Source organism: Setaria italica, chromosome IX, assembly GCF_000263155.2.
Source record: "Setaria italica strain Yugu1 chromosome IX, Setaria_italica_v2.0, whole genome shotgun sequence".
Taxonomy (NCBI): Eukaryota; Viridiplantae; Streptophyta; class Magnoliopsida; order Poales; family Poaceae; genus Setaria; species Setaria italica.
Genome location: NC_028458.1, coordinates 35,111,009 through 35,124,150, shown reverse-complemented (window position 1 = coordinate 35,124,150; position 13,142 = coordinate 35,111,009). Strand labels below are relative to the sequence as shown.

The 13,142-nt window shown below is 47.2% G+C and overlaps 2 protein-coding genes and 1 long non-coding RNA gene across 3 annotated transcripts; 2 read left to right on the top strand and 1 right to left on the bottom strand.

Moving 5' to 3' along the window:
• The first annotated feature begins 6 nt into the window (after window positions 1-6).
• LOC111255787 lies at window positions 7-2,207 on the top strand. Its single transcript, XR_002675742.1, has 2 exons — window positions 7-1,610; window positions 1,742-2,207. It is a non-coding gene; the product is annotated as an uncharacterized LOC111255787 (long non-coding RNA).
• Window positions 2,208-3,570: 1,363 nt separating this feature from the next.
• LOC101782005 (G-type lectin S-receptor-like serine/threonine-protein kinase At1g34300) lies at window positions 3,571-6,549 on the top strand. The gene has a single exon (XM_004983441.4). It carries the CDS (start codon window positions 3,859-3,861, stop codon window positions 6,325-6,327), a length of 2,469 nt encoding a protein of 822 aa, XP_004983498.1. The 5' UTR covers window positions 3,571-3,858; the 3' UTR covers window positions 6,328-6,549.
• Window positions 6,550-8,009: 1,460 nt separating this feature from the next.
• Window positions 8,010-11,526, bottom strand: LOC101781593 (serine carboxypeptidase-like 18). The gene is made up of 13 exons (XM_004983440.3): window positions 11,235-11,526; window positions 11,021-11,166; window positions 10,623-10,699; window positions 10,405-10,527; window positions 10,209-10,311; window positions 10,054-10,091; window positions 9,870-9,971; window positions 9,536-9,616; window positions 9,257-9,436; window positions 9,057-9,128; window positions 8,644-8,876; window positions 8,418-8,463; window positions 8,010-8,268 (listed from the first exon to the last, which is right to left on the bottom strand). The coding sequence occupies exons 1-13, from the start codon at window positions 11,408-11,410 to the stop codon at window positions 8,185-8,187; spliced, it is 1,461 nt and encodes a 486-aa protein (XP_004983497.1). The 5' UTR covers window positions 11,411-11,526; the 3' UTR covers window positions 8,010-8,184.
• Between the last annotated feature and the right edge of the window lie 1,616 nt (window positions 11,527-13,142).

The window sequence follows — 13,142 nt, the reverse complement described above, 5'->3', positions numbered from 1 at the left end:
TTAGTGCCATAATAGTTGTGGTCGTGCTTGGGGTAGGTGCATCCCTCTTCGTAGAGCTCGCCGCGCCGTCGATGGCGAGCGACGACGGGAGACGGCGTGCGGCGGGGATGCGAGACGTCGTGGGGGCGGTGATTTCTATGGATTGCGATGCCAGCAAAGGTTAGGTTGTTCTCTCCCCTCTTGCTCCGTTCAACCTGGAGCAGCGCAATCGTCCCTCCCGCACCAGGTGGCCTCAAGTCCCCTTCATTTTGCATTTGCTTTAATCCATTAATTTCTCATCTGATTCGTTCAACTAATTTTGAGATATGGGTGCATGTGGTAGTGTGGTGATTATCAAATTTGGTTTTAGGGGCAGCTCTTCATAGTCAGGGTTGATGGGGGATTTCGGGGAAGGGGAATTAGCTGTTCCTCTCTTCTCGTATCGTGCTATTAACCTATGTGTGGCTTCTCCAGATGTAGTACTGCTCCCCCCGCACAACTTTTAGGGCCTCCTTTGTTTTAAGTTCATTTTTTGTTTTGTTTATGACTTTTTCACAATGGATGACAACGCCCCTCGCGGGATTCTGTGTTAAGTAGTGGTCAGGAGCAGGCCTTGTTGTTGCAGTCCCAGGGCGCTGGCGGTGTTCAACAAGATCCGTCAGCTTTGACACCCATATATTTAGTTCACTGGCACCTTATCTGTGCATCAGATCGGCTATGTTATTTTAGAGAGCTAGCTAGAATGTTACCCTAAAGAGAAAGCGTGTTTTCAAGTGTGGTTGTTGCGCCACTATTACTACTACTTTTTTGCTAGTAATGCTATATTCTATGAACTGCAGGATTCTCTTTTTTATGTGACTTGTTAACATTGTTGTTTTGAGGAAGGCATGCAATGATAATTATTTTTGTTTTTTGCATAAGCTTCTTTAGATGTTATGCTGAATCAAGAACTAAATAGTTGCAAGCACTACTGCTTTATTTACAGGCGATCCTCATATGTTTAATTGTGGTTTTTGGGGCCACTGAGGCACCGACCAATTGTGTTCATGTCCAAATAGATATCATTCAAAAGGAAGAACTGCACGGGCCGTGTTTTGCCTGCTAACACTACTGGAGTTGAGCATGTGGACAGCCCTCCCGAATCCGAAAACCTGCAACCTAATAACATTGTATTCCCTCCTTTTATCATTAACCTTTTTTATTTTTCAGTTCAATTTCAATCATCTGTAATTTATAGGTATTCTTTTAGCAGGATATACTTTCAACTGGACGCATAAACTTGATGGAGGAATTTGTTGCATTCTGTAAAACATAGATATGTACATTTTTTCGAATATACCTTTTTTCCAAATTGTTTTTTTATCCGCTTGCACATAACATGTTCTTTTGAACTGCTCAGTAAAACATTTTCTAGGTCGTTTATACCCTCAGGCTATTCCTTTCAATTGCTCATTTAATTTTTGTTCATATGCTTCTGCTTTCATTTGGTATGGGTTATTCCACAAAGCAGAGCAGGTTCTTCGACGGAGGGAGCATGAAAACAAAAGGCTTCTCGAGAAACACTTTTTTTTTATGTCAAGAAAACCAAAGAAACACTTGTGCTGTTATATGGTGATTACCTGCCAGTAGAGGTAAATTCATTGTACTCAAAGCAGTAAATCTCCATTTTCTCCCCTATTTTTTTTTGTCTATCTTTATCTTTCTTTTTTTCTTCACTTGTCTATTTGAGGTAAACATTGTTGACTGTACATTTTTCTTTCAGGTCATTGACGAACTATGCCAACTTATCCATGATAATTCAGTTATTAAGTGCAAGTCCTATACCTTTCCAGTTGAGCCTTTCTTCAACATAGTTAACAATCTTCTCGCAATTAGGAGACAGTTGGGAAGTTGTCACATTGTTCTTTTGTTTTTTGCATCTTCACTTGCAACGGTGTCCTGTATTGTTTTAGAAGTGAATAACCAATAGATATACCGATAATAGTTCCATGTAATGGACGGGAGGTTCAATATTCTAGCACTAGTAGGTATTTGCACGAAAGTCATTACCTGCCCCTGAAAGCTATGATCCGAAATCGGCCTTGGTGATAGATTTGCTTTCAGAAGAGAGGGTGGAAGAGACGTGACTTACCTTCTGACAACAGATCTGAACAGCACAGCAAATTCGGTTGGAAATAAATTCTGTAGCACTCCCAATTTTGATAACTAAACAAGGCCTCAGTTTCACCCTTCGCGTGCCCATATGACGTGTCATTATGGTATTGGTCTAAAAGGTGGTTGATTGCCAACAGACAAATCACTCGGAAGATGGCTAGACACTCCCTCTTTTTTCTATCCCCGAGTACATAAATAGGAGGGAAACACACGTACTTTTAAATTTCTGGCACCTAATAAACTTTTGTTCACACGTACGTTTTCAGTCAATTTACATTGAAGTTTCAGTTATGTTATAATGAAACAAGTCCATGTGCTAAACTCCCCTAAAATACTTGAATTTTGCAACAGTTCAATTCAGACATTAAATTTATACACTAAGAAAACACCCAAATTCTTTCTAAATAACTTGAGTGCTCACAAATTAGGGATTTGGACACATATGAGCCATTGGGTTGATCCAAGGCTCCAAAAATCAGGTGCAGATTGGGCAAAAATGTCTAAGCAAACTACAGACGAATCTTTCTTCTTTTGCCTAAGAAAGGGATTGTCCAGATGGCAAAGTAACCAAGGAAAAGGTTATTTTCACTTTCTAAAACAATCGACCCTGTTTGTTTGACCCTCCGAAGAAAATTTTGGCTTAACGTAACCATCTTCTTCTCTACCTAGAAACAATTTTAGTTGGTTCAATATGAATCGTACTGAGATTTTGTCATTTTCATTTCTTCGTATACAAGTTCGGTTTGTTTACTTTAAAATTTGTAGGGTGATGTTAAGTGACATCCTACGTTAGAAAAATACTTTTAATAATTCTTATCATTACTTTTTGCAAGTTTTATATCTAAAAATAATTAATATTAGAACCTATGAAAATAATTTTTTTAATAATTTTTACAATTTAGACTCAGTTATGACTTGAGGGGGAAAAAAGAAGATAAATCTTATTGTAAGGTAGATTGGACTAACTGAAATATCTAAAGAAAAAAGTGAATTATTTTATAGTAATACTATGGACTTCTTCCAATATAACTAATTAAACACTCTTTTCTTAAAGAAATGGTAATCGATTTGTTTGTACGAGAGCAGTCGAGAAGATTACTGGAATCGAAGCTGAACCATGGCGAAAACCCACGGGTTTCCTGCAAGTAATGCAATCCAACTTGAGGAGCGACGTGAGTATTTGCAAACCGGTTCGTGAGAATCGTGAACTCTGAAAATGAACATGCAAGTCAAAGTCTTCGGTCTTCCCCACCCCCGGCCGCCATGGGCCACCACCATGGCTGTTCTTTTGTCTTTGGACAAGTCCACTGTCCACCGACGATAGACAGGGAGGGAAGCTCCGATCTGATCCCTTCTTTGGGCCCACATGACATGACAATGACAATGACACGGGGGATTGCCGCTCGGGGCACGCCATGAGCAGTACCGGAATGGAACAAGGGGAAGGGAAGACTGGACTGACCTGCCAGTATGTGGTCTCCTTTGCAATCCTCATAGGATGATGTGATTGCGGTGGAATGGACCTGGAGCAATTAGTTTACTGGAGCAATTAGCAGCCGCTTCGCCCAGTCGTTGTCTTCGTCTGGTAATCGCCATTGATTTCCAATCCACACCAGATCGCGGAGGAGAAGAGGGGGCAGTCCTGGCTGCTGCTCGATTCGCAGCGCAGGGACTCTCCTCTCCTCCGACTAGCCCAGCCCAGCGGCTCCTGCGCGGGCACCGGCCATGGCGTCCCTCCCCTTCCTCTGCCTCATCCTGCTCGTCCCGCTCCTCGCTGCCGCGCAGCGGATGCCCTCTTTCTCCGCCAACGACACGGCCTGGCGCCCCGCCGACAGCAACCGCACCCTCGTCTCGCCGCAAGGGGACTTCGCCGCCGGGTTCGTGGCGGCGAGCTCCGCTCCGCCCGCTCCGCCCAGTTACCGCTTCGCCGTCTGGGTCGTCGGCGCCAACTCCACCGACAGGGCCGTCATCTGGTACGCCCACAAATCCGCCGACTCCTCCCCCATCGATGCCGTCGTGGCCGACGGCACCTCCGCGCTCGCCGTCGACGCTTCGGGCCGGCTCGCCTGGACTGCCGGCGGGAACAACACCGCCATCTGGTCCCCTGCCATGAATTCCTCCACGGGCACGGCGGTTCTGCAGCTCAACGACTCGGGGAGTCTCGTCTACGGCGCGGCCTGGTCGAGCTTCTCCGAGCCAATCAACACGCTCATGGCGGGGCAGGCCATACCAGGGGGAGGCAGCGCCAACAGGACGCTCCAGTCCGCCAACGGCCGCTACACGCTCGTCAAGTCCGCCACGCTGCAGTACGGCAACCTGATGTACGCCAACATCAGCGGCGGCGGCTCCCTGCTCAACCTCACCAACGACGGCAAGCTCCTCCTGAGCGGCGGGAACGGGCAGCTCATCGCCTCGGACCAAGGCACCAGCAAACGGGTGCGGCGGCTCACGCTCGACGACGACGGCAACCTGCGGCTCTACAGCCTGCTGCCCAAGACCCGGCGGTGGAACGTGGTGTGGCAGCTCGTGCAGGAGCTCTGCACCATCCGGGGCACCTGCAATGCCAGCAGGATCTGCGTCCCCGTCGGCGCCGACAGCGTCAGCTGCGTCTGCCCGCCGGGGTACCGCAACGCTACCGCGGACGGCCCCTGCGCGCCGAAGCAGAACTACACCGGCAGGGGCAACGACGACAAGTTCGTCCGGATGGACTTCATCTCCTTCTCCGGCGGCGCGCTCAACACGCTGTCGGACTCTGGCCCCTGGATGAAGAAGCAGACGCCGCAGAACCTCGCGGAATGCGAGAGAATCTGCCGGCAGGACGCGGGCTGCGTGGCGTTCGGGTACAAATTCGGCGGCGACCGGACGTGCCTCCAGTACAATCGGCTGGTGGACGGGTACTGGTCCCCGGCGACGGAGATGTCGACGTACCTGCGGGTGGTGTCCTCGGACAACGACAGCAACCCGTTCACGGGGATGACGGACATGATCCAGACGGTGTGCCCGGTGCGGCTGGCGCTACCGGTGCCGCCGAAGCAGGCGAAGACGACGATCCGGAACGTGGCCATCATCACGGCGCTGTTCGCGGTGGAGCTCCTGGCCGGGGTGCTGTCGTTCTGGGCGTTCCTGCGCAAGTACTCGCAGTACCGGGAGATGGCGCGGACGCTGGGGCTGGAGTACCTCCCCGCCGGCGGGCCCCGGCGGTTCTCGCACGCGGAGCTGAAGGCGGCGACGAAGGACTTCTCCGACGTGGTGGGGCGCGGGGCGTACGGGACGGTGTACCGCGGCGAGCTCCCCGACCGGCGCGCCGTGGCGGTGAAGCAGCTGCACAGCGTGGGCGGCGGCGAGGCGGAGTTCTGGGCGGAGGTGACCATCATCGCCCGGATGCACCACCTCAACCTGGTCCGCATGTGGGGGTTCTGCGCCGACCGGGACCAGCGGATGCTCGTCTACGAGTACGTGCCCAACGGCTCGCTCGACAAGTACCTCTTCGCTGGTGGCGGCGGCGGCGCTGCTGCTGCCGGAGAGGAGAACGACAACTCCTCCTCGTCGGAGCAACAGCAGCAGCAGCCATTGCTTGACCTCCACACCCGCTACCGCATCGCCCTGGGCGTGGCCCGCGCCATCGCGTACCTCCACGAGGAGTGCCTGGAGTGGGTGCTCCACTGCGACATCAAGCCGGAGAACATCCTGCTGGAGGACGACTTCTGCCCCAAGGTGTCCGACTTCGGGCTGTCCAAGCTGACGAGCAAGCGCGACAAGGTGACCATGTCCCGGATCCGGGGCACCCGCGGGTACATGGCCCCCGAGTGGGTCATCCACCGGGAGCCCATCACGGCCAAGGCCGACGTCTACAGCTTCGGCATGGTGCTGCTCGAGATCGTCTCCGGCCGCCGCAACTACGGGTTCCGGCAGGAGTCGGTGGGCAGCGAGGACTGGTACTTCCCCAAGTGGGCGTACGAGAAGGTCTACGTGGAGCGCCGCATCGACGACATCATCGACCCGCGCATCGCCGCCTCCTACGACGACGCCGCCAGCGTCGCCACCGTCGAGCGCATGGTCAAGACCGCCATGTGGTGCCTGCAGGACCGCGCCGAGATGAGGCCCTCCATGGGGAAGGTGGCCAAGATGCTCGAGGGGTCCGTCGAGATCACCGACCCCGTCAAGCCCACCATCTTCTGCGTCCAGGACGACTAGTCGATCAGCTGGCCATTCCAGCCAGATGTGAATGTGAATTCCCCTGCTGTTCGTTTATAGAAATTACCACTACTAGTTACTGCGTACTACTGCAGCAACTGCAGATCGAGTTCCCCTGTTGGGGGCTTTTTTAAGAAAAAGGATGTTCCCCCTGATGGAATGGAAGAAAGAAACTCATATTTCTGCCTGGTCTCGGCCGAAACAGAGCAAAAGCAAAACAGAGTGATCATCATCTGCTATGAGAAAGAGAAGGTGCCAGGAAATCACTCTGTTTTCTGGTCTTCGATACGCCTCGTCTGGCCCTTGGATTTCCAGATCCCAAACGTGTCCCTTTCTTCATACCGGTCAAACACCAACGGCGTAGACTACTGTGCAGCGTTGACTTTGACAGGTCAACGATCCAACGCGACTGACTTTTTATATATAATTGGCGGATTACTGTTGCTTTGCTATGTAAAGTCCACCTTGCTTCAGGTCAGAAACACGTCACGAAAGCTCAGCTCTCAGCAAAATAGAAAAAGGTCTCAACTTTCTTTTACCAACACGATGAAGCTCATGGTATTCACATGGGAGCACGTGACTGCCGCATTACCAATGGGCCATCCGTCTGTCGCCTCCGATTTTCTTTACAGGATTCCCTCCATTCCCTCTCTTTACTGTGTTTCAGAATTGGAGAACGCATATCCCATATAGTGATCTAGATTTTTCATGCTAACTACTCCTTCGTTTCAAATTGTAGATCGTTTTGATTTTTCTAGGTTCATAAATATTATTATGCATTCATACATGTTTGGATTCATAGATATTGTTATGCATTGTATAATAATATCTATGAACTAGAAAAGCCAAAACGACCTACAATTTAGAACAGGGAGTACTTGTTTCGTGGAACCTTTCTTTTAACAGAGTTTCTATCTATTTGCAAAGAGTCCAATTTTTATGCATCTCATCAGCCAAATTTTGGACGGCCGTGAAGTTCTTTGCGATTTGTGTTGCCTTTTTCCACCTTCTCTCTGTGTTTTGGGCTGATTGTTGATGTGCTATGTCTTTTTTTCTATACTGTTTCAGCCCAAGCCCATGCAAACTTATGGACCTTCTGGTTTATAATTTGGCCCACCATTTACCAAGTTGGTAGATCTTCGACGCTAGAGAGGTTCTGGTTTGAATGTCCAGCTTGGGTGCTGGACCCTCAGCCAGGGTTGCGCCTACGTGCTTGGTGATCCATTCCGTCAGGCTTGTAGTTTCATGCGTTGTGTGGCAGCAGGTTGTTTCTGTGCTCTGTGTTTGTAGTGTTGTCATGTGTGCAACCATGTGAGGTGTCCTCTGCTACCTGCGCTTCAAGATCCTTGTCATTGTACTATTGCTTCTTTCTCTTAATGAAACATGCGCAACACAAATTTTGGATATAATAGTCGAAATTGTGGCTGTGTTCGTGATGTGGATCTCAGGATCTCAGTTTATATTGCCATTGATGGAGTCTGTGTGAAACAATGGTTAAAAGACCACCACTTCGACTTCGACACTTCGTCACGTTCGACAAAGCAAACAGATGGTTGGCATCTTTTCTTTTCTTCACCTATCAATATTTATAGATGGCTGAGGTCTTTTCCTTTCTTTTTCAGTGAGATTTTTTATTTTTCACACCTCGGGAGGTTTTTCAGCCATCACTAGGATGAATAAAATGATACATACCTAAGATGAATTTGCATTATAAACCAGGCTTCCTTAAACATTTCTTTTCATTGTTCCTTTGTACACCAGCTTGCTTGCAAAACTCTATACCAACCAATGCATTTCTCTTGCAATGTAATGCACCGAGTAACTAATTAACGAAGCTTGAAGCTCGAATGTAGGGCATCAAAGGGGATCACCAGAAATCCACCGTGCAAACATAGCAAAGCACTGCCTTGGCATGTACTCCGGAGCAGTATGCCCACCACCCTATGATGATATACAGCGAAATGTATCAGGATCTATCTTCCTGGCTGGTATGAGACAGTAATCTTCATGCTGACACAACAAAACAGGAAAAAGGTTTCCTGCTGATCAATGGATAGATTGATAATTGAAGATACATGTGTCTTTCTTACCTTCACAGTTGCGAATGTAAGGTTATTAGAGTATGACCTTGTAAATCTGCATAAAAAGTTTATCTGGTCAACAGGCTATTGCATAACTGAGTTTTTTGGGAACAAATCTTTAGGGGAAAAAAAAACTACTTTTTTTTCTTAAGCAGGTGGTTCGATGTTCAGACAGTAGCCTGTCTGAGTACCATGTAATTGTGTTTCTAGACCAATTACTGTAATGTGGACTCACCCTGCAACTTGCCCATCGACAAACCATGGCCTCCAGTGATCCATAATAGAGAAATTAAGGGACTTAATCCAGGCTTGCGTGCCGATATGAGGTATAATCATGTCATGATCGCCACTGTAAACAAGGCTCCTGTAGTCCTTAGTGGTCACGTCCAGATGGTACTTCACCGTACTTGGAATGTCACTAGTATAAGGTATGGAGTAGTTGCACCTTGACCATGAAGGAACCGTGCCCTGTGTTGCAGTGTTGAAGGGTTACCTTTTTTAGATTATCAAAGGGTGGGATAGTTCTGTTTGAAATGATTTAGGGTCATGTTAAATGTTATGAAGATTATCGTTGAGCGGTAGCACATCTAAACATATTGTAACAGAGAGTGTGCTGCATTTATTTAGAATCAGTTTAGGCTATCAAACCTTGTGAATACCAAGAGCCTCTCTTACTGAGGCATTGTTTGCCCATACGCTGGACATTATGTATCCTGCAGTCTGCCAAGTGCCAAGAATGGTGTGATAATTTTGAGACGTCAGATAAGATCTCTTGAAAGTCGCATATAAGCAAAAATGCACCAAGTACTAAATTGAAGAGAAAAGGGAGAGCACATTTGGTCACTGACTCTGCACTGCAATGAAATCTCAGACAAGTTAAGCTGTGCATCTGCAGTATACTCCTGGAGCTGGAGCATCTCCCTCGGGCCTGAATTTAGGTTTGGCTTCGTCTCCATCTTGTGAGCATGAGGACTCGCAAAAGCGCAGACGGGCTCCAGAACATGGTTCGGGCATATGCCTTTGAGGCACTTTGAAAAATAAACCATTTAATTTGTCAGTCACTCTGTAGCAGTATCGTTGGAGATGTGAATAGAAATGTCATGCTTGGAAACAAGAAATATATGTGCCTCTTGTATGGCGTAAAGGCTGTTGATGCACTCAATGCTTTGGTGGCTGTTGTCGCCAACACTGCAGCTCTTCTTGTATGACTGAAAATAGCAAGAAGCAAGTAAATAAACAATTAAACAGGGACAACACTATCAACCATTTGCCGTTATACCATTCCACTGCAAACAGTTTTATTGCCAGAATGTTCTATTTAGTTTGACACTTGAGGTCATACAACAAAGATCCGAGCAGTAAGCTCTACTAAAATTTGCATAGTAAAAGTTGTGTTAAATTCAGTCTTAGAAACCCAACGGTACCATATGATGCTGTTCGATTAATTTTGTCCATTCTCACCTCATATATTTCGTCCGATATGATACCCATCCCATGAGCAAATGGAATTTTGGATGGATCATCAAAGTTAGAATCTGTGACTGGATTGCCTACGAGGTAGCCCTGAACATGATAGCGAAAAACATTATGTAAGCTTTATGTTGAGAGCTATTATGCCCAGCTAATTGTACTACAATGCTCAAACCTTTAGATTGAAATTTAGTTCATGGCCACCTTCTTTACCTGAAAAGTTACTATGTAACTAAGTTATTGTAGAGAAAAAATGCATTGAGAAAGAGACATGGGTGTGCACAAAAGGGGAACAAAATCAACAGAAACCCTGAAGGCATGATAAGTTACCCCTGGCGATTTCAGAGGCGACGGTTGGCACTATCTTGCCAGAGTACGAATCACCGGCGATATATAGAGGATTTGACAAGAACTCTGGATGCTCTTCAAACCACTGCAAAATTAATTACAGTAGAACAATGCATACATGCTTAACAATTAAGGTTTCTGATCATTGAAAAATAAAATTAATTGCAAGAGATGTGACCTTTCTGAGGAAGATGAGAATTTGGTTGACAGCTTTGGTATCACTTGACACGTATCCTCGGTCCGTGTCGGAATATGAAAATCCAGCACCAACTGGAGAATCAAGAAAAATGACATTGCTCACCTGGATTGTGCAAAAGAGTTTGAAGGAGCAATATATAAGATGTTGCATTTTGCCAGCTACACGGAGTTTGAAAGATTGAGAGGTGAAGTACTAACCTTGGTCCATGAATCTTGATTGTACATCAACTTAGGGAAGCCGTCGACATTGCCCTTAATGTCGAAGCTGAGAGGGCCTGCAAAAGTAGTGTGATAATAATGTACACATATTCTCGTCTTACTTTTTTTCCATTGAACGAAATGAACAAGATAACGATAGCAAGTACCAAGGCATGACGGTGGCAAAAGAAGCAAACGACAACGTAGTTTAGACTACCATTGTATGGCTACATATGAAAAGGACAAGCTTGGCATATCTACTGGAGAAACAAGCGGGATACCCTCGTATGCATCGAAGCGCAGAGCATGGCAAAAGCTAACACTGAGAGGAGCAAACTGCAATTGTGTTGGCGAAAACGAAGAATAGCTGGATGGATCACTGGTCGTGGCGTGCATACCGATCTCGTAGGCGAGGCCGCTGAGGACGGAGCACCCGGGGCCGCCGGTGAGCCAGAGCATGAGAGGGTCGTCGGCCGGGCTGCGCTCGGAGCGGACGAAGTAGTAGAAGAGGCGGACGCCATTGCTCTGGTCCACCTCCACGTACCTGCAGACATGGAGGTCAAGTTCATATGGAAGCAGGGAGAGCAAACAAGCTACTACTAGTATGCGTACCCTGTCTGGAGGTGGAAGGGGAGGGGGCCCTGGAAGCCAGGGAGATGGGTGATCGCGCCGCCGCCGCTGCTGTTGGAGATGGGAGGGCGCGACGGCCGGGAAGCATAGGAGCAGCAGAGCAAGAAGAAGAAGAAGGTGGCGCAGCAGAGTTTTCCGGGGAACCTTGTTCGTGCCATTTCGCCGGGACCAGTGCCGGAGGCCCTATTAATACTTATCCTTCTGGTCTCTCTCTCTCTCTCTCTCTCTCTCTCTAACTTTTCTGCTTGTTCGTTGGTTCGTTTTATCTATATACGCATGTGCTTTCTTGCTTTGCCTGAATTCCTTTATGCCATACTTTTCCTCTGCTCGTTATGTTTGCAGCAACTGCATATGACGATTGACTCTGGAGCAGAGGAGGGATAATCCAATTCCAGGCGTCTCATCCGCCCCTCCGTTGCTTCCTTTTCGATCCCGGGTTATATGTCAGCTAGGAATAAAGAAGTGCAGGCGTATCCCGTAGGAAATAAAAAAGGGTAGCTTTCAGTCGCGCGCGCTCGTGCCGCATAATAACATTGATTGTACCACAAAGTCATGTCGATTCTCCGAGTTGATTTTATTAACCTGCTTGCAGATCATGCACGCCGTGTAGCTTAGCCTACTCATTGGTTGATTACAAATGCACATCCAAAAATATCTTATCTTATCTTACCTACTTATATATATACCTATTATTAATTGAATTAATTAAATTAAATTAAACTTATTATTAAAGTCGTAGGAAATCAAAAAGGGTAGCTTTCAGTCGCACGCGCTCGTGCCGCGTGATGACATTGATTGTACCACAAAATCCTGTAGCTTACTCCGAGTTGATTTTATTAACCTGCTTGCTGATCATGCACGCCGTGTAGCTTAGCCTACTCATTGGTTGATTATAAATGCACATCCAAAAATATCTTATCTTATCTTACCTACTTATATATATATATATATACCTATTTTAATTAAAGGGGTGTTTGGATACTAGGTGCTAAACTTTAGCAGCGTCACATTGAATGTTCGGATGCTAATTAAGAGGACTGATCATGAGCTAATTATAAAACTAATTGCAGAACCCTGTGCTAATTCGCGAGACGAATCTATTAAGCCTAATTAATTCATCATTAGCAAATGGTTACTGTAGCACCACATTGTCAAATCATGGACTAATTAGGCTTAATAGATTCGTCTCGCGAATTAGACTCCATCTGTGCAATTAGTTTTGTAATTAATCTATGTTTAATACTCCTAATTATCATCCAACATTCGATGTGACAGGTGCTAAACTTTAACAAGGAGTATCCAAACGGGACCTAAATTAAATCTATTATTAAAGCGAGGAACGCTTCTGCCCACTTTTTTTTGTTTGGTCCAACTTAATCTCGTTGACATGTGAGCCTAATTATTAATTAGTACACAGACATGTGGGTTCATATTCATTAATCTGTTTTCTGTACACAGACCTGTCCGCACCGCACGTCTTCTCCTTCGCCCGTCCACCTCCCCTTCCGTTTCCCATTCCATTTCTCTCATTCGTCTGCCGCTGCCACGGCTCCCTCCCATATGTCTAGCCGCCTCTGTCTTCTCGCCCACGACTCCTTCTTCCCCTTCCCTCCCTCTCTACCCTCACCATGGCGGCAGCCACGGCACCGAGACCTGGCGCCAGTGGCGGCGGCCCCTCAATGTTGCATAAGTCCTCACCGATTTGGAATCGAGGTTGCCACCGACTCGGATCGGAATTGAGGCCGGGCGTGTCGGGATCGATGTCTTCGCCGACTTGGATCGGAATCGAGGTCGCGTTCTTATGCTGTACCAGTATAAATAGAAGCGCGGGACGAAGATCGAGCCCTTTTGGCACCGCGTGGAGACCGACCCCAAGTTCTTCGACAAGTT